Genomic DNA, 24,002 nt, shown 5'->3' with positions numbered 1-24,002 from the left:
TCTACCAAATGGAGAAAACAAAATTCTAGGTCTTGTTTAGTGCCTTCCAGAAATTACCAAGCATTATGCTCCAGTCCAGCTTTGCAGTGGAAAAGCAGATCAAAGAACCCATAATAGGAAACCCTGAGAGAGGGATGTGGCCTCTGGGTTTCAATTCAGGGTAGTCGCAAAGCTCCATTTTGCTTCTAGAATAAAATGTGGTATGAAATGACTGCGGCAAGATGTCTCACTAATGGCTATTGGGTTAATGATCAACAGAGACGCCCTCAGCCAGCTGCCTGGCGAAAGACCGGTCAGCACATGCCTAGCTGTGCTCCCGCCTGCTGCTGGCGTTTCTGTCCTCCTGAAATGCAAGTTGCGAGGAGTACAAGAGAGGCCAGAGGGAACCCTGCCGAAGGTTTCCGATTGCCTTGTCCTCTGTCCAGTCACTTTAGTTTCCAGTCCTTCAGGGATAATGTTGCTCATCAAAATAAAAAAGCAAGTGGACAGGAGAGGGGGAAGGAAAGACTTGTCTGGAAAAGCTCAGGCTTAGAGAGAGACTTTTTTTTTTTTTTCCCCCTGGCTTTGTATCAGACTCTTTCAATCTTCCTCCACGCTTGAAATAGCAAAGGTGAGGTTGGCTGCAGTATCGTGGTTTTCAGAGGGTTTGTGTTCATGTGTGTATGGACTGGGGTTGCCAGCCTGGTTGTGTTTTCACCATGCTTTTTCTGTTTCTCTTGTTAGTTCTTATTCTTCCCATCATTGCCTAGGCTGTGCCTGCAGCACGTAATATGGGGGAGGAATGCATTTATAATTCAGCACTTTTTCCAGATCCGTTAATATTCCATTGCCCTGGAACGGAGCAATAGTGTTCACGCTTTGACGCAGCCTTGCTGTACCAGCCCTAGCCAGTGCAGTGTCCTGATTTCTAGCCAAGCAGTAAGGGCTGCTCGGGGCTAGGCTGCTTGCCTCCGTTTCAGGTTAATTATGCAGTAGCCCCTCCGCAGGAAAGTGCTTCTCCTGGCTTCTGTCAGTGCCCGCTTACTGGTTATCTCCAGTAACACCAGGCAACTGCATCTGCATGAATGCTGAACTCCTTTCAGGAGCAGTGCTGCTGTCCTGTGCCTTCAGTAGCCCCCAGTGCTCCTGGCCCCAAGGCAAACTGTCTTGTGCAGGACTGTATTCCTACAACTGTTTCTTACATTTGCTGCCTTTCTGCTGTGTTGAATACTCTTTTTCTGCTGGACGGGGAGTAGCCGATCATTCTCTTTAACGTCTGTTTCTGATGTACATTTATAGCAATGGCTTTTCCTGCTTTCCATGCAAACACCTCTGTTCTTCCAGAACAAACTTCCACGTTGTTTTCCCTCCAGAAGCGATGCGTACACATGTCCAGTGCCATTTCTCTCAGCAGAGGAGAATCGAGGGAGCGTGTCTGAATATAGCTGGCAGTGACAGCCACAGAGGAGGTGAAAACTCTCTGATGCTCAGAAATGGGCTCCTGGCAGTGCAGCAGTGGGAGCCTTTGCTCGCATCTCCCAGGGGCTTAACCAGCACCAACTGCTGTTGCAAACTGCAGAGCTCTCCCCTGTTTTGATTTTTAACCCAGATGTAACTTATTAAGTTACCTTCTCTGATTAGGACAAGCTGCATCATGACATGTTGGTCTGTCTTAGAGAATTGTGTGTTTTGTGGAGCTGTGGCTCCAGAGGAGCAAAAGCCGCTCTAACTGCCCTGTCTCAGGCCCTTTTCTCTCCCCACTTGCCTCTGGCACTCCAGCATAACACCAGCTCTGGGGCACTCAGGAGTCGGGGCAGAAGGGAAGGAGCATTAAGACGGGCAGGCTCCAGAAGTCCCAGCCCATCACCACAGTGTAGTGACGAGTCAAGGGTGGCAGGCTTTACTCAGCAGCCTCTTCTGCTGACTAGCCTTTTTGCTGATAAACTCTACCTACCGGGATAGATATTGATGGAGGGGGACAGAGGTTTGGGGAGAAGGTACTTTGTCCGTAAAACCAGTGACCGGTGTTATACTGATGAACGGTGTCTTGGTAAAGAAACCACCATAAAGCACCTGTATTCACCGCGGGAGGAAACATGTTAACATAGGAAGGGTTTTCTCCTGGGCCATTGTATTGGTTTTGACTGTGTATTGTATAGATGTAACTCACGGGGGAGCATGTCTGGACACGGCAGGGTGTTACCTCTTGGGTAACTAAACCTACTTTTAGTACTGGGGTTGACTTCAGCTTATTTAGTGAAGGGCTCTTCAGCGTACTCGAGCCAAATTGCATCACACGGTATTAATACATCACATGGTATTAATGAAATTATTCCAGAAATGAACTTGGCCTCATGTGCAGGTTACTTTGCACTATAAAGACTGCTCTGGTACAGCTACATTGGCAAACTCTCCTGGCTGAAACAGGGTTGATATCGGCCAAGCAATGTCACTTCACTATTCTGGCATCAGTATCTTCTCGTGTGCCCTGAATATGCCTTAGAGACAAAAAGATTTGTCTCTGCGCATGTACATCACTTGCATTAGGGATGTTGTTACCAGTCTTGTGTCAATTCCCTTTAAGCTTTCAATTTTCCAGATTTACTACCCCAGCAAAGCCCTGAGCTGGCCCATGTCTTGATTTTTCTGGTCTTGGGGGGGGGGGTGTGGATTTTTGTTTGTTTTGAAAGGAAACTTTTGTTTTTCTTTAAAAAAGCATCTTGTTTAAAAACACAGCTTTCTCCTTGTAGCTGTGTCTTGTATCCTTTGTGGAAGGGGTATTATCAGAGTTCTCCTTGCTGGAGTTTACGGGCTCTCTTTCTTCACTAGCACTTTAAATTTAGTCAGCGAAAGGCAAATCTGGCATCTCTCAGAATGACAGCTAACACTTAGGGGATGAATAAAGTTTATAAATATATCAGCAACGGCTAATTGCTGAATCTTCATCTTACATCTGTGGTCTGCCAGAAGTGGAAGGGCTTTCTGTGCTACAGGGTGATACAAAAACATGTTGACTCTGAAATGTGGTGGGTTGATCTACCTTCATCCTGTGAGCACCTGCCTGAACAAACCTTACAGTTTTTCTGAAGCGTTTGGGACCTCCTGAGGCTTTAGTTCCCCTTTCTGTTAGAACCACGGGGGAAATTTGAATTGTGATTTGTCGAACGGGCAAACAGGCCTGGGGAGAGTTGGGATATTTTTTTTTTCTTCTAAACATTGGTGGGTTTTACTGTACGGTTGACTTGGTAATGAGCCTGAATGCCCCCTCGCCCTCTGCCCTCCATCCCCAGTTACACGGAAGTCTCTCAACTGGTTTTGCTCATCCCCTGTTGCTCCAGCTGACTTGGCTGGAGGCGCAGGTAAGAGTTCAGTAGCCCTTCTTAAGTGTCCCCGTGCCTGTTTTATACGTAGACCGTATTTGATTGTTCAGTGGTCATCGTTGTGGAAAATCAGATCTGAAAGGTATTTATGCCCAGGAGTTAGACAAGTTCTTCAGCATGTGCTGGGTGTGAACTGCAGGGTAGCCCAGTCTTCTGCAGCACAGAGCAACCACGGGAGCAAGAGAAACAACACACAGCAACCTGAGGATGGTAGCTAGTGGCAGACTGGGGCAGACAGCAGTGAAATCTGCAATGCCGACCCGTTCCTGTTTCTGCTGTAACTGAAATCTTTGTGAATTCACATACGAGAAGAGAGCACTGGTGATGGGCTGGGCAGCCCGGCACATGGCTCGTTCTCAGCTAATCCAGCTCGGTGTGGTTTATCAGAACAATGGAAGTAGGAGTTGGTGTGATGACTCAGTGCATGATCAGAGTTCAAAAAAAGCGAATGCGTCTTTCAGTGTTCGATATGCGCGTTATTACAGACTTGTCCTTCAGTAACTGACTCATCTATCCAGTTATTCCTTTCTTTACACTTAAGAGTTTGGTGGTTCTTTGCTTGTGATGTTTGTGCTCCTGGCACGCATCCCTGGCCTCTGACCAAAAAGAGCTTGTGCGCTGTAGATGTGGCAAGAAGTCCTTGGATGTGTGCTGCTTCGGGTTGGTCTGTCTGCAGCACAGTGTGTAACAGTGGATGCATTGCACAGAGTTCACTGTTACAGCCCCTTCTTGTCCTTGTTCTTCTGATGTCTGCCTTTTCGTCTCCACTTTGAGGTGGCAGAATGTACATTATCAACATCTCAAGGCAGACTGGCTCTTCTGGGCACGTCCTGCCTGTAAAGTGCCGTGTACATGTCCCTTGCTGCTCAGCAACTGAGTCTGTTAGAATTGTTTCCCTTTGTCCTGCTCCACCCTTCCATAACTCATCTGAATTGTTCTATAGCTTAAGTTTTAAAGGGTCGTTATTCTGTGACTTTCTCCTTTTAGCATAATTTTTCTTTCATTATGCAACCTCTGCTGTGGCACTCAATCACTAGCTACATGTTGTTTTTTAATAGCTTCCATTGTTTCTCATTATCTTTAACATATTCCATGTTAGGAGGAGCTGAAAGGTTTTAAGATTTAAATACAAGGAGTGCTTGGAAATATTTTTTTCTGAAATAACCCTCAATGCTGGGTTTTAGAAGCCCCGGAGAGTGTGGCTACCCAGCGCAGTGATCTGGAGAACATGAGAACTGCACTGGAAAGCTCTTGCCTATGGGACATTCTGCATGAGGTGCAGGATTTCATGTCTGTCACTTGTAAAAGACACATCTGCAGGCACGTGACTAGAGTCCAGACATAACTGAATTACTGCTTTAAAAGAAGCTGTTAATACACAGCAAGGAATGCTGATGCTGGAGGGGTTTCTGCTGGTGATTGACTGCTGCCTCCATCCTCCAGTAGGTATTACCACTCCTTGGCTTGTAGTGGTGGACCTTTATCAAGATTGATCACTGCCTTGGAGGGAACTGTAATACGCAGTTCAAAAGCTTCTTCTGGAAATAAGGTTAAAGCCATAAAAAGTCAACCACTTGCCTGCAAGATACCAGATTATTCCTAAGGAGGATTTCTCAATCACTCTGTATATTCTGTTTTTATTTCATGCTTGCCTCATTGGTTTTGCTCCAGTTCTTTTCCACTCTTGCCTTTCACATACATGGTGCTGTCGTCATCATCTCCTCTCCGCCAGTGAATCAGGCTTGACTGTTCCTTACCTTAGTTTCTCAACTGTTTCTCAAGTTTCTTCCATTGGCTCTTTTCTTTCCTGTACGGTTGCTGTTAACAGTTTTTCCTGTATTTGTTGCCTCTCCAGTCAAATGGGCATTACGCAGACTGTGCTGTTGGCTGCGTAAGTGGAATCTAGCTTCCTGAGCCGACTTTCCCCTACTCTTCCTTCCCCACTGGCTCTTTCCCCACCTGCCCAGCTGCCAGTGAACAGCAGGAGTGGATGGATGTCCATCTCCTGGTGCGAGGCAGAGCTGAGCAAGCATGGTGAAGCCCTCCATGAGTGTTTCAAGCTTGCCTCGCTCCCCCCCCCGAAATGTTAGATTGTGTGAATGCTTCATTCTGAAAGCATTGGTGTTCAAATCTGGCTTTTAGAGAGCCCATGCGTGTCTCCCCTCTGGTGCAAATGAAGAACTAAATTAAGCAGTGTAAGTTGATGCCAACAGGGTGGTGTGGGTGGGTGTCCTCCACCAAGGGCCATTGAGAAGTTAATTTTGCAAGTAGGTGGTAGATGTGATGACCTTACTGTGGAACCCTTGTTTAAAACACTTGCATGAAATGTCGAAATAAGACTTGCTTAAGTGACAAAGGCTCGCTTAGTTCTCTTAGTAACACAGTCTGCATCATCTGTCTCTGAGCCGTTTTTCCCTCATAACCGCTAATGTCTACTACACAACAACCAGCACTTGTCAGCTGGAGAATACGGGGTTGTTCGCAGTGGGGGAGAGGTCCAGCTCTTTGGGTTGGCAGTTGTTCTGGTCAGTGATGTAAGCCCAGTCAAAAGAGAGTAACTTTATTGTTGAGAGCTATTTGCAGCCCCTTCTACTGCTCAAGGAAGGCAAAACCCTCCACGTAAATAATTTGCTGTAAAGCACTTCTGCACCTCCAGGTTAAACTGCCATGAATTTCCATGCATTGCATGTCCAGGTGGGTTTTTATGATCCTGTATGGTGTTCCCCAAGGAACACGGCAGGGTTACCTCTCGCTCTTGGTTTGCATTTCCACTGAACTTCCTAGCACCTATTGCTGTATCGTGTTTGCTTCTGATTTTCTACCCGTGTTTGGCCTGCGTGAGCTTGCCAACAAGATGAAGATGGCAGCCCTAAGTTCCTACTGATGCGATATGCTCCACGCTGCTCTTTGGTGTCCTGTCTGCTGATGGTACATCTTGTTTGCTGTCGATTCCTCTCCTTTTCCTTGCCAGGAACTGCAGCAAAGCCTCAGAGCTGCAGTTAAATAATACATGTGCTGCAGTGAAGTGCCCTGTCCTAACCCATTATTTGGGGATACCTACAGGTTCTGGATCCTATATCTAAACCAGCTAATGGCTAAATGCAGGCTTGCTTTCTATTATATATATATTCACCCAGCTTTGTCTTTTCTATGCTTTCTAGGCAGTGATTAGGCCTTCTGTTCACAGCAGGATCTGCTGTGTCTGTAGGATAGTATAAATTCTGGCATGCTGTGAGCACAGGGGTGTGAATACTGGTTACTCACCTGGGCATCTTAAAGTCAGCTTTGAAACAGGTTTTCCAGGGACTTTTCCCTTGCCCTTACCAAAGGTCTCTCCTACAGCTTTTCCTCCTACTTAACCTGGTTAAAGTATTAACTGTCTTCCCTGGAGCATAACACAGTGTTGTTCCAGTCTCTGCCAAGCTAAAGGACTGTCAGTGATCCTGCTCTAGTTCAGCCTTTGAAAACGCTGGGGAACAGATCAGGCTGTCCTAACAGTGGGTCCCTGCAGCTGAAAGCAGAGCTGGATAGAAATGCTGTAGAAGATGCCCTTCAGATGCAATCTGCTGAAATGACAGGATTTTATTTTTTCTTTTCCTCCCTCTGTGATTGAGAGGATTGTACCTGCATCTGTGAGGTTGTGTTACCTTCCTCCCCAAAAGACCCGTTGCTGGATTGCATCAGGGCCCCTTCAAGGGCTGCTTTTTAATCCATCACACTTAAATGAATCGGAGCTGGGAGTTGACTCCTTGGCCTCTTTAAAATGGTGTTATCTTCCTCGTGCCTTATCAGATGGAGATGCTGCTTCAGTGGTGGTGTGCTCCTGTGTGCAGTGGTGAACGGGCTGGTGAACCAGGATGGAGAGGGCAGTCTGCTGCGAGCAGGCAGGAGGATTAGTTCTGCTTGAAGGGTCTGACACAGATCCACATCTCCAGGAGAGGGGACAGTGAGCATATGGATTGGGCATCAGAAATAGGAGAGTCTGCCCTCCCGGTTTGTGTCAAGGAGGAGGATGAAAAAATCTGAATAGGAAGCTCTTTGTGTGCACTTATCTACATACTGTCTCATTTAGTCTGAGGTTTTCTCACATCTGCTCCTGTACATGAAACATCAGACTGAGACTCATTGCTCTCCTGAAATTGGAAAGCTATTCTTTGTTGTCACTGCCCTCCCAGTAAGCCTGTGGCCTTTTTATGATGCTTCCTACTTTTAACTGTCTTATGTGTGACTGCTGCCGTAAAGCAAGAGTGAAACATCTGCTTTGCTCAATGTTCCAGCAAGGCAAAACTGCCTCAGTGGGTTGTGTGTTTGAACCCGATACCCACTTGGGCACAGCTCGGCTTTGAATCTGTAAATAGAAGTTTTAATCTCTCTTCTGGTGTTTCATTAGCTAGTGTTCCATGTGAGAGAGAGGCCCGTGGTCACCCAAGATAGCATGGGTCGTGTATGTGGCCGCTTCTAGAAGCGTTTGCTTTAGCTGACTTGCATTCATAGTGAGCTTTGTGGCTTCTCTAACAGTACTGCTCTGTCCATGGCACCAAAATCGCAGTTGGTAAACAGCCCTTCTCTAAAATCTGTTCATCGCATGTTCCTCCGCCTGTCTCCAGAGCTGCAGTGAGGCTGTGTACGAGACCCGAACCCAGAGAGCCCTTGGTGGCTTCCCCAAGCACACTGCTGCTTCTGTGGAAGTAGATGAAGAGGTGGCCACTGCTGTGCACTGTCCCCATTACTGGGATTCATATCATGCTGTGGTGAAACATCCTCTAATTGCTGTTTTGCTGGTAGATCCCCTCTCTAGGGTTAGGATGGTGGCTGGGGGATGCAGCAAACTGTCCCTTCTGGCTGGTCAAAGAGCTGGAGGTAGATGAGCTAGGTCTAGGGTTTGAAGACCCCAAGAAGGTCTTTCTGGAACTCTGCTTTTCACAAAAGCTGCTGCAGGGTTGCATTGGTTTATTCTGAGGAGGTTTATTTAGGTCTGGAAGAGTGATTACACAGCTTTGAGTAAGTCTCAAGTTGGAAGAGGGCAAAGCTCAGCTTGGCAGGGATTCAGCCTTCTGGGAGTCTTTTTGCAAGATGGTACAGATGGCTTTTTTAAAATAAAACTTCTGAAGACCCATTGAATTAGCACCTAGTACCAGGCGTTGGTCTGATCTATTTCTGGCACTCCAAATACAGAGTGAAACTTAAAATTAGACATTTCTGGTTTTAAGCTGTTAGTTTCTGCTTTGCTTTTAGGTGTCTTGTGATTAGGATGGAAGGAAACGCCTCTCCTTGCAGCCCTCCCCACGCTTCTTGTGTGCTTTTGGTTTCTGTGTGATGGTTCCTAATTGTACATCAGAGAATATTCTAGGTCTAAATACAAAACTGCTCCTCATCCGAGTCCACTTTTTTCCGATTTTAGTGTTCTCTAATTACCAGTGTTAACGATAGCTTGGTGGGTGGTGGCTAGACAAAGCCCATCGCTTTCCCACACGCCATCTTCTGGAAATGTGGAACTAATTTTTTAGAATTTGGTTTGAAACAATAGTGCTGTCACTTGTCTAATGATACAGCCCTGGTCCCCACCCTCAAAAGCCACTCTTTATAAAGTATAAAAGAAAGTTGAAAGTCATTGTTGAATGGTTGTGAAACTTGTGACTGGAAAACAGTGCTGCATTTTATCTGGTAAACTCCTTGCCAGCCTGTGCAGACTGTTCCAAAAAAACGTAGAAAGCCCCAAGCTACGCGTGCACCTGCAGCTCAGGTTCATGTGCTAACGTAAACCCCCCCAAATCCTTTTCCTAATCCCTTGCGCCATGTGGTATCTACAGCAGCTTTGGCAAGCCAACATACACCCTTAATAAGCAGCAGAATGTCTCTTAGCAGAGCTTATGCTAACAGCAAATTAGCTATGAAGAAGCTCTTTATTGCTAATCAGTACTTTTTGCCACAGTTTGAAGTAATTAGCCTTCACTGGGCTTAGCAGCATCCAGCAGATGCTTAATCATCGCTGCATTGTAATAGGGGCGAGAACTCGTGAGTGAGGAAAGTCGCATGCTCGAGCAGTTCTTGCCGATCCTACCGACAAAGCTGCTGAGGGCAGCCAGGCGCGTGCGATGGGCGTTCGGGAGCTGGAGCTTAGTCACTGAAATGCTGACTTGTGACAGTGAGACAGCTCTGAGCCGTGTTTGTGACCGAAGTTTGCAGCAATGTGCTGTTGTACCTGTACAGTTTGAAGATCGTTCGCTTGTAGCTGCTTTCCAGGATTCAGCTTCGAGCTCTGGTGTCGTTAGCAGAAGCAGCGTTAGCTTTGCTCTCTAGAAAATAGCTCTTCCTTTTTAAAGACCACTCATGTTGCTAAAATCTTTGGTTTTTTCTGCATCCCATATACCTTCCTGGTGTTTCTGAAGCACACGCGTCTGCATTTTTCTATTGTGATGAATTTCTTTTTTCATCCATATCTGAGTTTTTCTTCCTTTAGGTCATCTGAAATATCTACTATTAAGTCAGGTTTAAGGCACCTCACATCTGTAATTCAACTTGCCTGATTCGGCTGGCTCGGTGAATATTTATTATAGGCAAAGCCTTTTTAATCCCTGTGGAAGTGTTTCTTCTCCCCTCTGAAAGAGCTGGACAGTGGAGCGATAAGAGCAAAATCTCATCTTGAATTAATCCCAGATTCAAAGGTATTTTCAGCACTTTAAATGTCTCACTTTCCAGTGACTTCAATAGCCAGCCTTAGTTCTGTCTGGAAGGAGTTTAAGTTCACTGCCTTGAAGGGATTGCTGCCTTCTGTTTTCCCAGGGATGATCAGCCCTTATCTGCATTACAGAGGATTACAGGTTCCAGTTATTTGTCAGCGACCCCTTTCCTGTTCTCTGTGTTTGCCTTGGCCAGCTCATTCAGGTCCCACAAAACAGCTCTGAGGGCTGCAGGAACCTCCTCGGTCAGGATCAGCCTTGTTGGGCTCACCCTGGGGCTGCAGAAGGCCTTGTTGGGCAGTACCCCTGCTTCTGCCCCTTCCTTCTTCCTGGAAGATGTGAGGAGCTCCTCCATCCAGGAGATGTGAGGCAGCATCAAGACTGATGGTTCTCCCCTCTGCCACGGATCTCTGTGGCTCGCACTGTGCCCTGGTCGGATGGTGGGAAGAGCCTCCCTTTCCTTGCTAAAGCGAACACTTGTATCTGGTGCCCTTGCCTCTTTGTCCTGTGCTAAATGGAGAGATAAGAGCAAGACTTGCTAGCTCAGAGCTGTCAAAAGTGCCTTCCCTTTGAGAACTTAATTGGCCTAGGGCCAAGCTCTGAGCCCTAAGCGGATCAGGTCCTGCAGAGGATCAGTGGGGGACCAGAGTCCAATGGAAGCACCCACACACCTTGTTTCCTGGCTGCTTTGAACTAGCCTCCTTTGGAGGGCGAAATCTGGCTTCCTCTGAGGGCTCTGTAGAAGCCAAAGCTATAGCTGAAGCAATTCCTGCCCTCGGGAAGGCTGCTCCTCTTCCTCCTGTGGCTCCGGCTGTGCTGGAGCACGCACTTGTCCACTTGCCCTGCAGATCAGGGTGGGCTGTGAGAGGCTGTGCAAGGAAAATTGCCTCCTCCCTGACTAGGACTGATCTATGGTCTGAAACCCTCCCTGATTTGAAGCACGATGTTTGCTTGGCATGGTCCTGTCTGCGTGCACCCAGGAGCGTTTTCATGTGCGTTTTTTGTCCTCCTTTGAGCTGGTCGTCCTTGCTGGCTTAGTCCCAGCTTAAGAAGCAGGATGGCTGCCTGGGAAGGACAGGGCGTCCAGGACACGTAGCATGTTTGCTGTACAGAGGCTGTACAAAACAAGCACATCAGGGAAGATAAGCTTGTGAACCTTCAGCCCACTTTGATAGAGAGGCTGGCTCTGTCCAGGCCAGACGATGAATGAGCTAAACTGGCTAAGCAGGAAATGTCAGAGCGCTTGTGAGAGTTTTGAAGGCAAATTCTGTTGATGAGATGATTATTAGTCTTTCCAGTAACCTTGGTGGATTTTACTTGTATTGACTAGAGAAAAGCTTGACGCTAACACGGCACTTTTGTGTGGCACCGTTTCAGGTGGCGTTGAGGATCTTCACAGGCTGGCTTGCCAGTCATTAGAAAAGATATTTAATAGCTGCGATTGATTTGGGATTGTACCTTTGTTTGACAACTTGTTTTGTTTTGGTTTTTTACACTCTCATAGAGAGGAAGTTCAGGAAAACTGTGTCCGCTGGAAAAAGAAGTTCACCTTTGTGTGTAAAATGAGTGCCAACCCAGCCACGGGACTCCTGGACCCCTGTGTCTGCCGAGTGTCTGTCCGTAAGGTGAGCATGAGCTTCTGCTTCTGGCAGGTAGTATCACCAGTGTGCTGGTGTTGGTTACCAGCTGCTTTTCTGGCAGCAAGAAGTTGCATGAACAGTGGTGGGAAGGAAGGATTGTTTGGGGCAGGATGTGACTGGAACAGAACCTCTGCCTCCAGCGAGGGTGCTTGACGGAGGGAGGGAGTGACCAGGGTGTTGGTGACTCTTGAGTCTGTGAAATCCTGAGAGCAAATCCCAGGATTGAGTAATGACTTTCCCCCTGTTTCCCCAGCACATATAATAGCTGCTTTTCCTGTTTGTTTTGCCTCCCATTACAGGAGCTGAAGGGCGGAAAAACCTACTCAAAGGTAAGAGCACAGAAAGGGCAAATGTGGCAGAGTGGTCATGGTCTTGTCTGTTAGTACTTTACACCCATTAGAAACCAGTGGTTGCTGCATGAAGCAATCTGGAGAGATGTTCTTTAGTTTAAGCCTGTGTTAAGTGATTTTCCTGGAAAAAAAAAAAAAAACTTGCTGGGACAGGATCCAGATTGCACTGGATGTGGATTTGAGAAGGGGGTTGGGAAGATGATCTGCCTGTCCTCAAACTTTGGGGAAGTTCTGAGTCAGATGTGAACTCTCTGGCTTCTGGCAGCGTCTCACTAATAAAGAAACACAGACTTCAGTTCAGTTCTCCTGAACACAGCAACCAGCTGTGCCTGGGGTAGGCACCTCACTGCCTTGCAAGTGCGGGCAGAAGCCTAGAGCAGAAATTGCTGCCTTCCAAAGCACAGGGGGCACTGAGGCAAAAACCAAACAGACTAGCAGGGATGTTAGTTTTGGTTTGTTCCCTCCCGTTTTCTTTCCTGTGCTATGGGAGAGACAATGGGCCACCCCCTTCTCTTCTTTATGCTGGATCGAGAGACAATGTTGGCTTAGGAGTTGAGCTCATGCAGAGCCAACCCAAAACTATGTTTGTTTGAAAATGAGTCATTGCTGCTTGTTTCTAATAAACAGATGTTCAGGTCACGCAAGACCTTGTAAGAATTTCTTCTAATCAATACCCTTTCTGAGACCGTGGAGGCAACTGCCTTTGAAAGGTGAATGCACTCGCTCCCTGTTCCTCTGTGCTGCGTGATGGAGGGCAATGTTGCTGCTCATTTTTTGTTGTTCATTTTTTGTTGCTAATTAGGTCATGGTCTCTAGGGCCATCAGTTTCTCTTTCACTGAATTCACACAGTGGGGGGTTATTCCTCCATCCTGCAGAGCTGCCGGTCCAGGGAGAGCAGCATAGCTGGAGGAAGAGACGTGCCTCCGAGACAAAGTAAATGCATCAGCCTGTCCCTCCTGCTGTGTCCATCCTCAAACTTCCCACAGTATTTGGAAATGCAGAATTAAGGGAAGGCTGAACACACGTCACCATGGTGGAGTTAACCTGGGCTCTTATTCAGGTCATATTCTAACCTACTTCCCTCTCCCTCTGTCTCCATTTGTGTTTAGTGACATTTTGAAAGAGACCTAGTTGCTCCAGCCCAGAATTGGAGACCAAAGCTCGAATACTCATTGTCTCTTGGGCTGGTATCTTGCTTGGTCTCCTCAGAAGAAGGCAGACGCGTTCTCCTAGAATTCAACAAATGACCTGAGCATTTTGACAGTTCAGAAACAAGCGATGTCACACCAGACAGTGCAGTTAAGCCTTGCAGACTTGCCCTGTGGACCAGCCTTGTTCCAGGCAGGCCCTCAGAGCAGGTCTGGGAATTCATTGTGTTTCTAGCAGGAGTGTGTGGTGTATGCAGCTAATTTTCTAAACAATAAGTCCTCACCTTTTTAAACTATGTTCATTCAGCTGAAAACTCCTCCAGTTGTGGCAGCAAATGTAGAGGAAAATGTCACTTGCGAATACCCTCTTCACCTGGTCCTCTCCAGCAGGGACTGAGTGATGGAGCTGTTTGTGCTCGAGACAGAGTTTCCATCGACTCACGCACCTTTTGGTTTGACGTTAATGTCACTTCAGTGTCAGGGGTCATAGAGCGGAAGCCAACAGAAAGGACTGATAAAGCGGAAACTCTTTCCTCAGGCTGGAAGAAACACTGTCAGCTCTTCAGTGTCAGGGGTCATAGAGCGGAAGCCAACAGAAAGGACTGATAAAGCGGAAACTCTTTCCCCAGGCTGGAAGAAACACTGTCAGCTGGCTGGGAAACTGAGGAAACTATTCTGAAAGGTTACATCTGAAAACATCCTTTTGTAAGGGATCCTTCCTCTATATACTGGGAGTCTGCTTCCTGGGAAGGGCTCCTGACCTCAGCACACCGCATAGGCTGCAGGAGGGTTCTCCCACGCTCTGCCCTCCAGTGTCGATCTTTTCAGAGAACTTAATGCTGTGGTGGAGGAAGAGGGATCTGGGTCTGGGCCACTCCTGTGACGTGTTGTTCTGCTGGTGTGGTCGTGCCCTGTCTCCTCTGTCCTCCAGTTTTGTCACAGTGATGGATTGCACCTCCCTCTGTGGCTTTCTCCGTCCTGTTTATCTCTGAGAGATAAGGAAAAAAAACAGTGATTTTTTTTTTTTTTTATCAGTGAATATTCAGTAAGCAGCATAGCTCTTGGCTAGGTGAAACAGAGAAGTGTCTACAGCAGGGGCTGGAGAAACACTTGGCGTTAAGGAAATTCTTAAGAGAGAAAAGAGGGAGAAAAGTTAGGGGATTTTTTTTCTTTCTTCCTTTTTCCGCTGAAGAAATGTTCCTGCTCTATCCCAGACTTTTTTTTTTCCTTTGCCATCAGCTCTCGTTCCTATTTGAGCCTAGGATGGAGGAAGCAGCTATGCTAATCTTGCTGCTGTCTTCCCCTGAATCATGTATCTTGTGCAGACTGGTTTAGGCTTTTGATTTGGAACCGCGAGAGCCAGGGTTCTTATGACAGTGACTGTGGTTTGTGCTGTGACTCCCCATCAGCTTCCACAGATGACAGAGCACCATGTTTCCTTGAGCTGGTGCTGCTGTTGGGGGCTCCCTGTGCAGTTGTATCACCCAGCTGTCAACACAAGGGCAGGAGAACTGTGCTGCAACGCACAGAATAGCAGCTCGGGCTGAGCTGCAGCCTCTCCCCCTTCTCCCCGTGTCCTCCTGGAAGCTGACCTGTGTGTTGTGATGCAGGCTTTCCATGCTTGGATAGTTTGGCCAAATAAGGAGTACAGCATCTCTTCCTGATCAGATTATATCTGAGACATGACTGACTTGTTGTGGTAAAACTCTGCATAGAAGAAGCTGTTAACTTTTTCTTTGAAATACCTTATTAATTCCAGGAATTAGAGCAGAAAAACAAAAGTACTCTTTGTTGTGTTTGTCTTTACTCTAGAGGCATCAGTACCCTCTCTGAATTTGCCTGTAATCTTCAGCTTCCTGTCACCTTCCCTATTTGCTTCCCCTTTGTTAGAGAAGGTTTAGAGAGCTCACAACTAAATCTCTCCAAATATTTCTTTTCCGTTCTGCCTCTCAGACATACCACTCGCTAGTTAAACCTTGGCGGTGTTGAGGAAACTGTTCCAGGAGTTCCCCAGCCCAGCAGCCACATCTGTGGGGCGAGGCACACGCGCTGCTGCATGGCGCTGGGCCGCCAGCTTGCCGTGCTGAAAGTCTCGGATTTGTTTTTCAGGATGGTGTCACTCTCCTCTGTAACAATACCCTTTCATCTCCCAGTTCACATGCTCCACTGCATTCTGGGATGGCCTGATACAAAGAGTGCCTTATGTTTGTGTATGTGTGGTTCTGTGTTTTCCACATCGTTGACCTAGTACCTTCCATGTCCTTGGTTATGCAATGGCTGAGGCTGGTTAACACTGTCCTGGCCAGCACCACTGCTGTACGTCCTTCCTCCACCCAGAGCTGGCTTTCTGATGCCTCTGAGTGTCTACCTGGCTTAGGGTTAGGAATATGACCCTGCCCATCCTGAAGTGTAGAGGGTCTTCACAGCACAACTTTGTGTACCACCTCCTGTTCCTAGGAGCCCTTGGTCTGTGTGACACCACGTATTGAGTAATTTTTGTTCTCTCCCCTTCCCCTTCATTGTTTTCTTGGCTACAGCTGGGCTTTGCTGATCTAAATCTGGCAGAATTTGCGGGCTCTGGATCCACTGTCCGTTGCTGCTTGCTGGAAGGATACGATACGAAGAACACCCGACAGGACAACTCCATACTAAAGGTACAACAGCTAGTATGGTCTCAGTGGAAATCCTGCTGTTGAATTTGGGAAGACCACAGCCAGAGTACAGTGCCAGGCCTGGGAGAAGGTCCTTTAAGTAGAGAAGCAGGACTTTGCTTTTATGCTGCTAGTCTGACTTGGGAAGCTTCCCGTTGTCAGAGTTGCCCTTTGATATCTTGGCATGCATTTGGCAAAGCGATAACCCTTGACAATATTTGTTGTCCTCAATGAAACCATGAACAGGAGGGTGGAAAGTTCTAAGTGCATTGTCAGGGTGGCCAGAGTGCTGTCCTGCTGAGCCACTGCAGCGTGGACTTACTGATGCCAGAGGCTGGGGGCTGGGAGGGAAATGCCTTGCTAAATCCCTGAAGCTGGTTTCATAGAATCATAGACTGCTTGGGTTGGAAGGGACCTTTAAAGACCCAACCCCTTTCCTTTGGAAAGAACTAGGTCTTGCTAATCCTCACACCTAGCCCTTGATCTCCTGGCTGCTCCGAAGTGAGGAGCTCACTGCAGCATGGCCAACGATGCACCTTGTTCCCCCCTCTCCAGGTCACAATCGGAATGTCCCTGCTCTCGGGAGACCCCTGCTTCAAAACGTGAGTTTCTGGGTGCTCGCCCCGTTCTGGGCAGACCAGGACACCTGGTCTTTTGCAGTTTTCTGCTGGAGGCTAAAATTGATGGGAAGGGGGAAAAGATGCTCTTGATATTGGGAAGCAGAGGGGAAAGCTTGAAACTCGTGCTCTGGATTGCAGAATCAGCCAGAGCAGTGTAGCCAGCTTGTGCTCTTAACTGGTTTGTTCTCCACTCTGGTTTTCCCAGCTTGCTTATTGGTTGTGCACACCATTTTCTCTGGTAGTCTGTTAGCAGATGTTGATGACAAACTTCATGTTTTGTGTGAATGATAGAATTTCTCATAGCTCTGGGGTTGGTTTCACTGACCTCTGAGGAGGGAAAGGTCAACAAAGAAAACAATCTTGGAAACAGGCACAATTCAGCAGAAATCATACAGGATAAAGATCTTGAATTGAAACAGCCACAAAAATACTGCAAGGCTGAAACATTTTAATTCTTCTGCAGGGATCCAGGCTTACAGTTTCTGTTTATGAGCAGAGAATTTTCAGTCTTGCACTTTTTTTAATGCATTATGATAGGAAAGAATCAGTGCAGTTAAGCAACAAAATGGCTTCACAGCTTAAGGAATTGTTGGGGGATCAACTAACAAATATACTGGCAACATCTACCTTCCTACTGCAGTGCAGCGTTGCCATGGTGTGTGACTGGACACAGCAGAACCGCCGTGTGCCAATAGAAACATTTTGTGTTGACTCCCAACAGCATGAGAGGAGAAAGCTTACCTTGAGGCCATCTCTTGTAGCCGTGGTATTCTGGGCTACAGGGTCTAATTTTAGAAGCTAGCTTGAAGTGAATAAATTAGCTTCTGTTCTTGTTGTAAAATGCCGCATGATTTTTGGTAGGTTTATTTTGCGAATGGCTTTTCTGTAGTGTTGCAGCATTTTCTGAGGCTTTCAAACCCAAAATGCAGCGTCATCTGATTCTGAAAGGTTTCTGCTTCAGAAGAAAGTGTAATAAAAATGGTTTGGATATCTTAAACCATAACATTCTAACAGTAACAGGTGTTTTAAATCTAGACTGTCTGGCAGGAACATGTCAGACAAAAATACCTGTTGCTACTTCGTTATGGAAGCAAGTCCCACAGTCAGAGTGCCTGAAAATGATAAAGAATTGGATATAAATATCCTTTTAATGTAAGCAGGGTCAGTCTGGAAGTCAAACCTCTTAATTTTCTTAAAGGATTTTTACAGTCATTCCCATTTTTTCCTTATGTGTTGATGATGTGCAAATGTCTAAAAATGGAAGCTTTGCATGTAGAATAGTCCTTGGTCAGGAGAGCTTTCGAGAAGTGGCACTCGTTAGAGGATTAGGCAGGAGTTAAACTGGGAAAATCACTTCCGAGAGCGCTGACTTTCTGCAGTGCTTGGATGAACCTTCTCCTCCTGGGTGTTGTAGAGGGGGGCAGAGCAGCCTCAGCCGACAGACCCAGGGGCTGCTCCAACAGCTGCCGCAGGAGCAGTTTGCTTGATTAAGGCTGTAAAGGCCTTATTAACCTGCAAAGTAGTCCCCAAAGTACCCAGGGCTCGTAAATCACTGCTAACATGATTAGGGAGGGTTTTTTTCTGGGTGAAGGCATGCTGTGGTTTTCCTGAAACCTTTAGAGCTGTTTGCCTGCCCGTGCAAAATATTCTCGGTGTGTTATTCTTTCTCCCAAAATCCTGCAAAGGTCCTCATGTAGCATCTTCCCTCAGAGTTCCCACCGAAACAAATAAACGTTTTGCTTTCTCACTCTTCACTTAAAGTGTAACATGACCCATTAGTTCCAGTTCAGACTGGGGGCTCCAGGGAGGTTAGGACTCCAACAGGAATGTTCACTTTGCCACGCTGCACATGCCATGGCTTCCACCCAGAAACGCTTCTGGAGGAAGGGAGTGGGCTCCAGGCACTCACAGCTCTGCCCTGCAGTCAGCATGTACAAAAGGATGTTGGGAGCACGCAGAGTAAACAGAAAACTAATTTTGACAGCTGGAAAAACACTTTAGTCTCGCTGAAAAGGAGTTTAATTGTCAGTTAAAAAATGGAAAGGTTATTTGATGGTTGCGAAAGCCCTCTCACAGGGGGGCAGAGTTTCTCTCTGACCTGAGTCAGAAAGGTGTAACGAAAGGGTGCTGGAATTGAGAGCTGGACAACAGCAAACTAGTTCCTGTTTGTGAAGCCAACTGGCCACCGGACGCGTGTTGGGGGAAAGGGCAGTTCTGCCTGGATGGTCTTCTGGAGGGTGGTGCAGGCTCTGAGCCTGTCATCCCAAGTAATGATTGAATGGTCCATTATTGCCTTGATTTACCTCAGAAACTTGCTTTTTCTTGTAATGTGGTCCAGATGCAGTACAAGGTGGGGAAGACCCGAGTCTTGCATGGATTAAAACAAAAATCCAACATCATGCTATGCTGCTGGTCACAGAGAACTGCCAGCTTCCCCCCACCACGAAGGGCAGGGGCAGGTGGGGGAATCCTCTGGGTAGAGCAGAGTGGGAGTTGCCAGTGCAGGGGGTGGGTAATTCCCAGTCCCTGTCTGGCCGTTTGTAACCTCCTTCACCTCTTATTACAGGCCTCCTTCCACCGCCAAATCCATCACCATACCGGGGCAGGACTCTACCCTGCAGCTGACCTGTAAGGGCGAAGGAACCAGCAGCAGCAGCAGCAGTTCAGTCACGATTGGCTCTCTGCGCCAGACCAAGCCACGAACTACCATTCTCAGCTCGGGTACAAATGCCTGTCCTGGAGCCTTGGCTCGAGCTGGGCGCTCTCTTGTTTTGCCCAGCAGCTGTAAATTGAAAACTCTTTAATCTTTTGTGTTTTCCTACACCCATTCTCAGCCCTCCACTCATTAAGAAAATTGAGAAAACCAAAACCATCTATTAAGTGCAGCCAAGGAGAAGGATGAATCTTTGTTACTTGCATATTTCTGTTAGTGCAGATAAAGCAATTTGTTCTCTTTGGGGATTTAATAATTCATCATTGCGCTCATCCCCGCTTTCCAGTGCGTTCGGTGGCAACATTGTTCTCCACTCAGCTATTCTCAGACTTATCTTCTAGAAGTGTTCCTCTGAAGATTTTAGAGGTTGGTTCGAGGTGTAATGGCCTTGTTCCAGCTGCTGATGCAGAGTTCTTTGCCTTCTGTATGAGCCTATTTTCAAGGGCACTGCATTTTCACATCGCTTTTTCCTTCCCAGCACATTGTGAATGTGCAGGCAGACACACTGCACCAAAATAGTACTCGAGTCTCAGCACCTCAGTGACTGAGCACACTGTGCCAGTGCTATTCTTAAAAAGCTGGCTAATGTGTTAACTTGCGCACTTTTAGGTAAACTTCCTGCAAGAGAGACAAGCAGGGGCGGTAGCAAAGGGGCAGAGATTATGCTGAGGCTTCTGTATCAAATTCAGATGTGATTTAAATGGCATGAGTTCCCTCAAAAGTAACAGAAGGGAAAAGGTGGTAACAGAAGCACCCAAACGAGAGTTGTAATACGTTACGGTCAGTGGCCATTCCATGCTTTCTTGGTTGTAGCTTAATGTTTTTAAGGATGGACACTATCCTTCAAGCCCCTGAGGTGCTTGGAAATTCAGGTTCTGGATGCTAGAATTAGTGATAAATTTGACAGAGAAGCTCCGTGATGTCTTCCCTACTCCCCAGCTGCTCCTAAGCTCTTTGCTAGACTGTACAGCAGGGCTCTGCCAACAGACTCACCCTTTCCCTCATCTGGCACCCAAGATCAGCCTCCAGTCCACGGTGCTCAGCGGGAATGTGCTGGCTTGGTTACGGTGTAAGTGGCATGCCCTGTTGTTCCTTGGCAGGTGTCCCAGAAGAACCAGATCAGAACCTGTCCAGCCCAGAGGAAGTCTTCCACTCAGGGCACTCGCGGAACTCCAGCTATGCCAGCCAGCAGTCCAAGATCTCTGGTAACTATTGACCCGCACAGCACTGCCAGTGCTGGCCCCAGCTGTTTTCTTTCCTGCAGCAAGCTCTCGTGAGAGTGGTTTGCAGCCATCTCCCTCGCCCTGCTCTGTAATGTCAGTCTCCGTATATGGGAGCAGAAGTGCTGGTCTGAAGCTGTTAAGTGTGCTGCCAGAAAGGGGAGAATATCTGTGTTTGCAGACGAACACTCTGTGTTTGCAGGTTACAGTACAGAGCATTCCCGTTCCTCCAGTATGTCGGACTTGACCCACCGCCGGAACACCTCCACCAGCAGCAGCGCGTCCGGAGGGCTGAGCATGACAGTGGAGTGTCCTGAGGGAGAGCGGGACCACAAACTCGAGAAACCACCTCGTCCCCCCAGACCAGCCCTTCTGATGGATAGACCCTCCCGGTAAGTAGCTGTGGAGCAAAGCCCCTTCTCCGGGAAGGTGAGACAGAGTCTACTCCTTTGTCTTCTTGCAGTGGTAGATGGGATTGTAGCCACTGAGAAGGAGGTTATTGCCAGGAGAAGCAGGACAATATGTGAAAGTCTGTGTCGGGAAAAGCTGAGTAAGTTTTCCCTTTATTTTTTCTCTCCAGGAGGAAAAAGGACTCAGTGGAGAGTCACCCAACCCGAGTGGATGACACCAGGATCGATGCTGATGATATAGTGGAGAAAATAATGCAGAGTCAGGACTTCACAGATGTCAGCAATACTGAAGGTGAGAGGAGTCGTCTCCAAGGGAAGGTCTTGGCTGTTCCTTTAGCAAGGCTGCCAAGCTTTTAGTCAGAGCTGTCATGGACTCCCTTCCCCTTCTGACAGCAGTTTGCTTGTGGTGCTTGTGAGGTGTTTCTGTGGTAGATAAACCCTGTGGATTTGAGAGCTGCACATCGATTAGCAAACAGCATTTACTGCTGCTTTATGCACTACAGCAGAGGCTGAACAGTAGCTCAAACACACAGGATGAGACAGGGAAAAATACTGATTCCTCAGTGCAGTGGAGAGCAGTTACATCAGCCGTACTGCCCTGGTGGCCTTCGTCCAGGGTCAGCCCAAGGGTGTTAGTAATGCAGGAGAGCACAGCTGGAGGGAAACAGCATGTCTCTGCGAGAAGACTGGGTCACAGGGTGCTGGTGATCAGGTCTGTCTGAGAGCCTGCGAAGGGTTTTCCTCCACTGCAGTCACACTATCTGTTAAGAGAAAATGAATAATATCACTGCACTTGTTTTAATTTTCCAGTTTAGCCCAGAAATTAATCTTTTTTGGTAGCTGATGTTTTTTGATAAGTTTTAAACTTCAGCCTAGCTTGTTATTGGTGCTTCTGTAGTTTACTGTTAGTTGCCTTAAATCACTGCACATAGCAACATTCTTATCACGTGGAGATTTACACTGCTCTCAGTGTGGGTTTGTTAGAGCTAGACTGAGTGTAGCCACCCCTCACCAGCAGAACAGGCTGTGTTTCTTCCCCGGTGACCCCACAAGAGCAGTGTGAGGCCTCACATCTGTTCAGATCTTTCTCAGCTGACCAAGAGATTGCACCAATGGAATTGCCTTAAAATAAGCAGTCAGAGGAGTATCACTGAATTAATTTCTCTGCATTTACTCTTCCAAAGCTGAATGCTGTGGCTGATTTGTACATGGGGCTCCCTTTCAGAGCAGGAAGGGGAGTTCCCAGGGACTGTATTAGTGTGGGAACTGCAGAAGGCGTGCACATGCGTTCACAGAAATGCCCTGCTGACCATTGAGTACCGCATCTGGGAGGGGAGCACCAGGCAGCCAGCGGTGGGTCTGGATTTTGATGTCTGTCTTCCTCTTCTGTCTGCAGACAGTAACCTGCGGTTGTTTGTGAGCCGAGACGGCACAACTACACTGAGTGGTATTCAGCTGGGAAACAGGTAGGCTCCCCGAAAGGCTGGCAGAGAGAGGGGCTCCGGAGAGATTAGCTGTCTGTACCCAGGAAACCTTCACCTCTGGCTGCATTTCTAAACATCATGGTCTATATGGTGGCTTTATTCCCGCATAACCCCTCCTGGGACCCCTTTGGTGACCGGCTACCGCTGCTCTGGAGTCTGCATGCAGTTCTCAGGAGGCATAAGCGAGCCTAGCTGTTGGTCGGAGAACAGAAGCGAGGAGTAAAAGGACAAGATGGTAGCGGTGGGTTCCGTTTGCTGGCTGAGGGCGGGGAGCTTTGCCTCCTCCTGGCCTGCAGCAGAACTGCAGCCGCCTGCGTTACTGGCCCTTCTCCCTCCCTCCCCCTCGTCCTCCAGGGCTTGTTCTCTCATGAAAGACTTCTGAACAAATAAAACTTCTTGCCACAATAGCTCTTAGTACAGTGTCTTGGCTAGTACTGCTTTAGCCTTTGTACCACCTTTTGGGGTTAAAAAAAGGCAATAATGGTAAAGATGTGTCAAGTTGGTGACAAAACTGAGGGCACAGCAAAGCCCAGAACACTGGCTCTCTGCGCAGGATACGCCCCCCTTTCCTCTGTCCTGTAGGAGGATTCATGTGTTAGACCCAGCTCTTTCCAGTGCTCTGGTGTTTGCTTGCCACGTAGCTGTCTGGTTTGTGTTAGGAGCGTTGACTTCTCGCCAGACCGAGTCGTTATTTTCAGTATTTTGTGTGGGGTTAGAGGGCGATGTCTGCGAGCGGAGAGCTCTGAATAAGAACTTGCTTGCTCGAAGTGACTGAGGAAAATAACCTGGCTTTCTTCTCTGCCTCCCCAGGGTCTCATCTGGAGTTTACGAGCCGGTGGTGATTGAAACCCACTAAATGTGAAGAACAGGGTAGAGCTGCTGGAAACAGGCCCCCTACCCAGTCCGCTGCCACACGGATGCCAACCTTTACCTCTCTTCATGCAGCATTCCAGAAGGGATTTCTCCATGCCCCTCCCCATACATTTGCACTGCAGAACTGCTCTGAGACCACTCCAGATCATGCACTTTCCCTGCGTCGGCATTACCCTTCTCCACTTCCCAGTTCTTCCAGTGCCTGCCTTCCCCCTGGTTCTGGTCAGACGCAAGGTATCTGTGGGCTTATCCTTAGTCCTAGAGGATGTTGCTCCTCTGCAGCCCTCACTCCACCCGTTCACTTGCAACAGGGGACTTCTTAGTTTCTGTCTCCCCAAAACGTTGGGTTATACCACTGTGAACTCTCAAATCACTGGGGGAGGGGGAAACCAGTCTAACCAAACTGAGAGCTGCTTGTTGGTGACACGGTGAAATGGCCACTTGCAGGATGCTTTATTCCATTGACTGCAAGGGAGCATCACCGTCCAAGGCAACGGTTTTACTGAGCAAGGTATGCTACGGTGTGCACTTCACCCTCCTCACCCTCAAACCCCCAGACATCCTCTTCTCATAGGAAAATATCTCCCAAAAGTGCGTTTCGGAAAACTACCGCAATCCAGATGGGAGTCGATAAATGGTTGAACGCTAGTGCTTGTTGTACCACTAACGGCATCACGCCCTTCCACTGCTGGGCATGGCAGGGCAGTGCTCGTCTATCGGCATTAGCAGGAGCACTTTAGAGGTTCCACATTTTACCTGGAGGAGGCTTCTACTTGCTGTTCCAGGAGACTAACCCCTGTTTGCTGGACTGATTCGGCAAATAGTCACTGTTGCAGCTTGGGGGACAAAGCCT

At 47.7% G+C, this 24,002-nt stretch overlaps 1 protein-coding gene across 1 annotated transcript in view; it reads left to right on the top strand.

Moving 5' to 3' along the window:
* The window catches only part of FAM102A (family with sequence similarity 102, member A), a 31,812-nt gene extending 8,232 nt beyond the window's left edge, over positions 1-23,580 (top strand). Inside the window, exons 2-11 of the mRNA XM_010135908.1 lie at positions 11,544-11,664; positions 11,979-12,008; positions 15,716-15,832; positions 16,385-16,431; positions 19,016-19,170; positions 20,263-20,367; positions 20,585-20,774; positions 20,963-21,084; positions 22,189-22,258; positions 23,087-23,580. Of these exons, the coding sequence (XP_010134210.1) occupies positions 11,544-11,664; positions 11,979-12,008; positions 15,716-15,832; positions 16,385-16,431; positions 19,016-19,170; positions 20,263-20,367; positions 20,585-20,774; positions 20,963-21,084; positions 22,189-22,258; positions 23,087-23,132 (1,003 nt within the window). The 3' untranslated portion in view covers positions 23,133-23,580. The remainder of the gene's footprint in view (positions 1-11,543; positions 11,665-11,978; positions 12,009-15,715; positions 15,833-16,384; positions 16,432-19,015; positions 19,171-20,262; positions 20,368-20,584; positions 20,775-20,962; positions 21,085-22,188; positions 22,259-23,086) is intronic.
* Positions 23,581-24,002: the final 422 nt, after the last annotated feature.

The sequence above is a fragment of the Buceros rhinoceros genome, unplaced genomic scaffold (genome assembly GCF_000710305.1).
Source record: "Buceros rhinoceros silvestris isolate BGI_N320 unplaced genomic scaffold, ASM71030v1 scaffold10935, whole genome shotgun sequence".
Classification (NCBI taxonomy): Eukaryota; Metazoa; Chordata; class Aves; order Bucerotiformes; family Bucerotidae; genus Buceros; species Buceros rhinoceros.
This window is presented reverse-complemented; position numbering and strand designations above follow the sequence as displayed.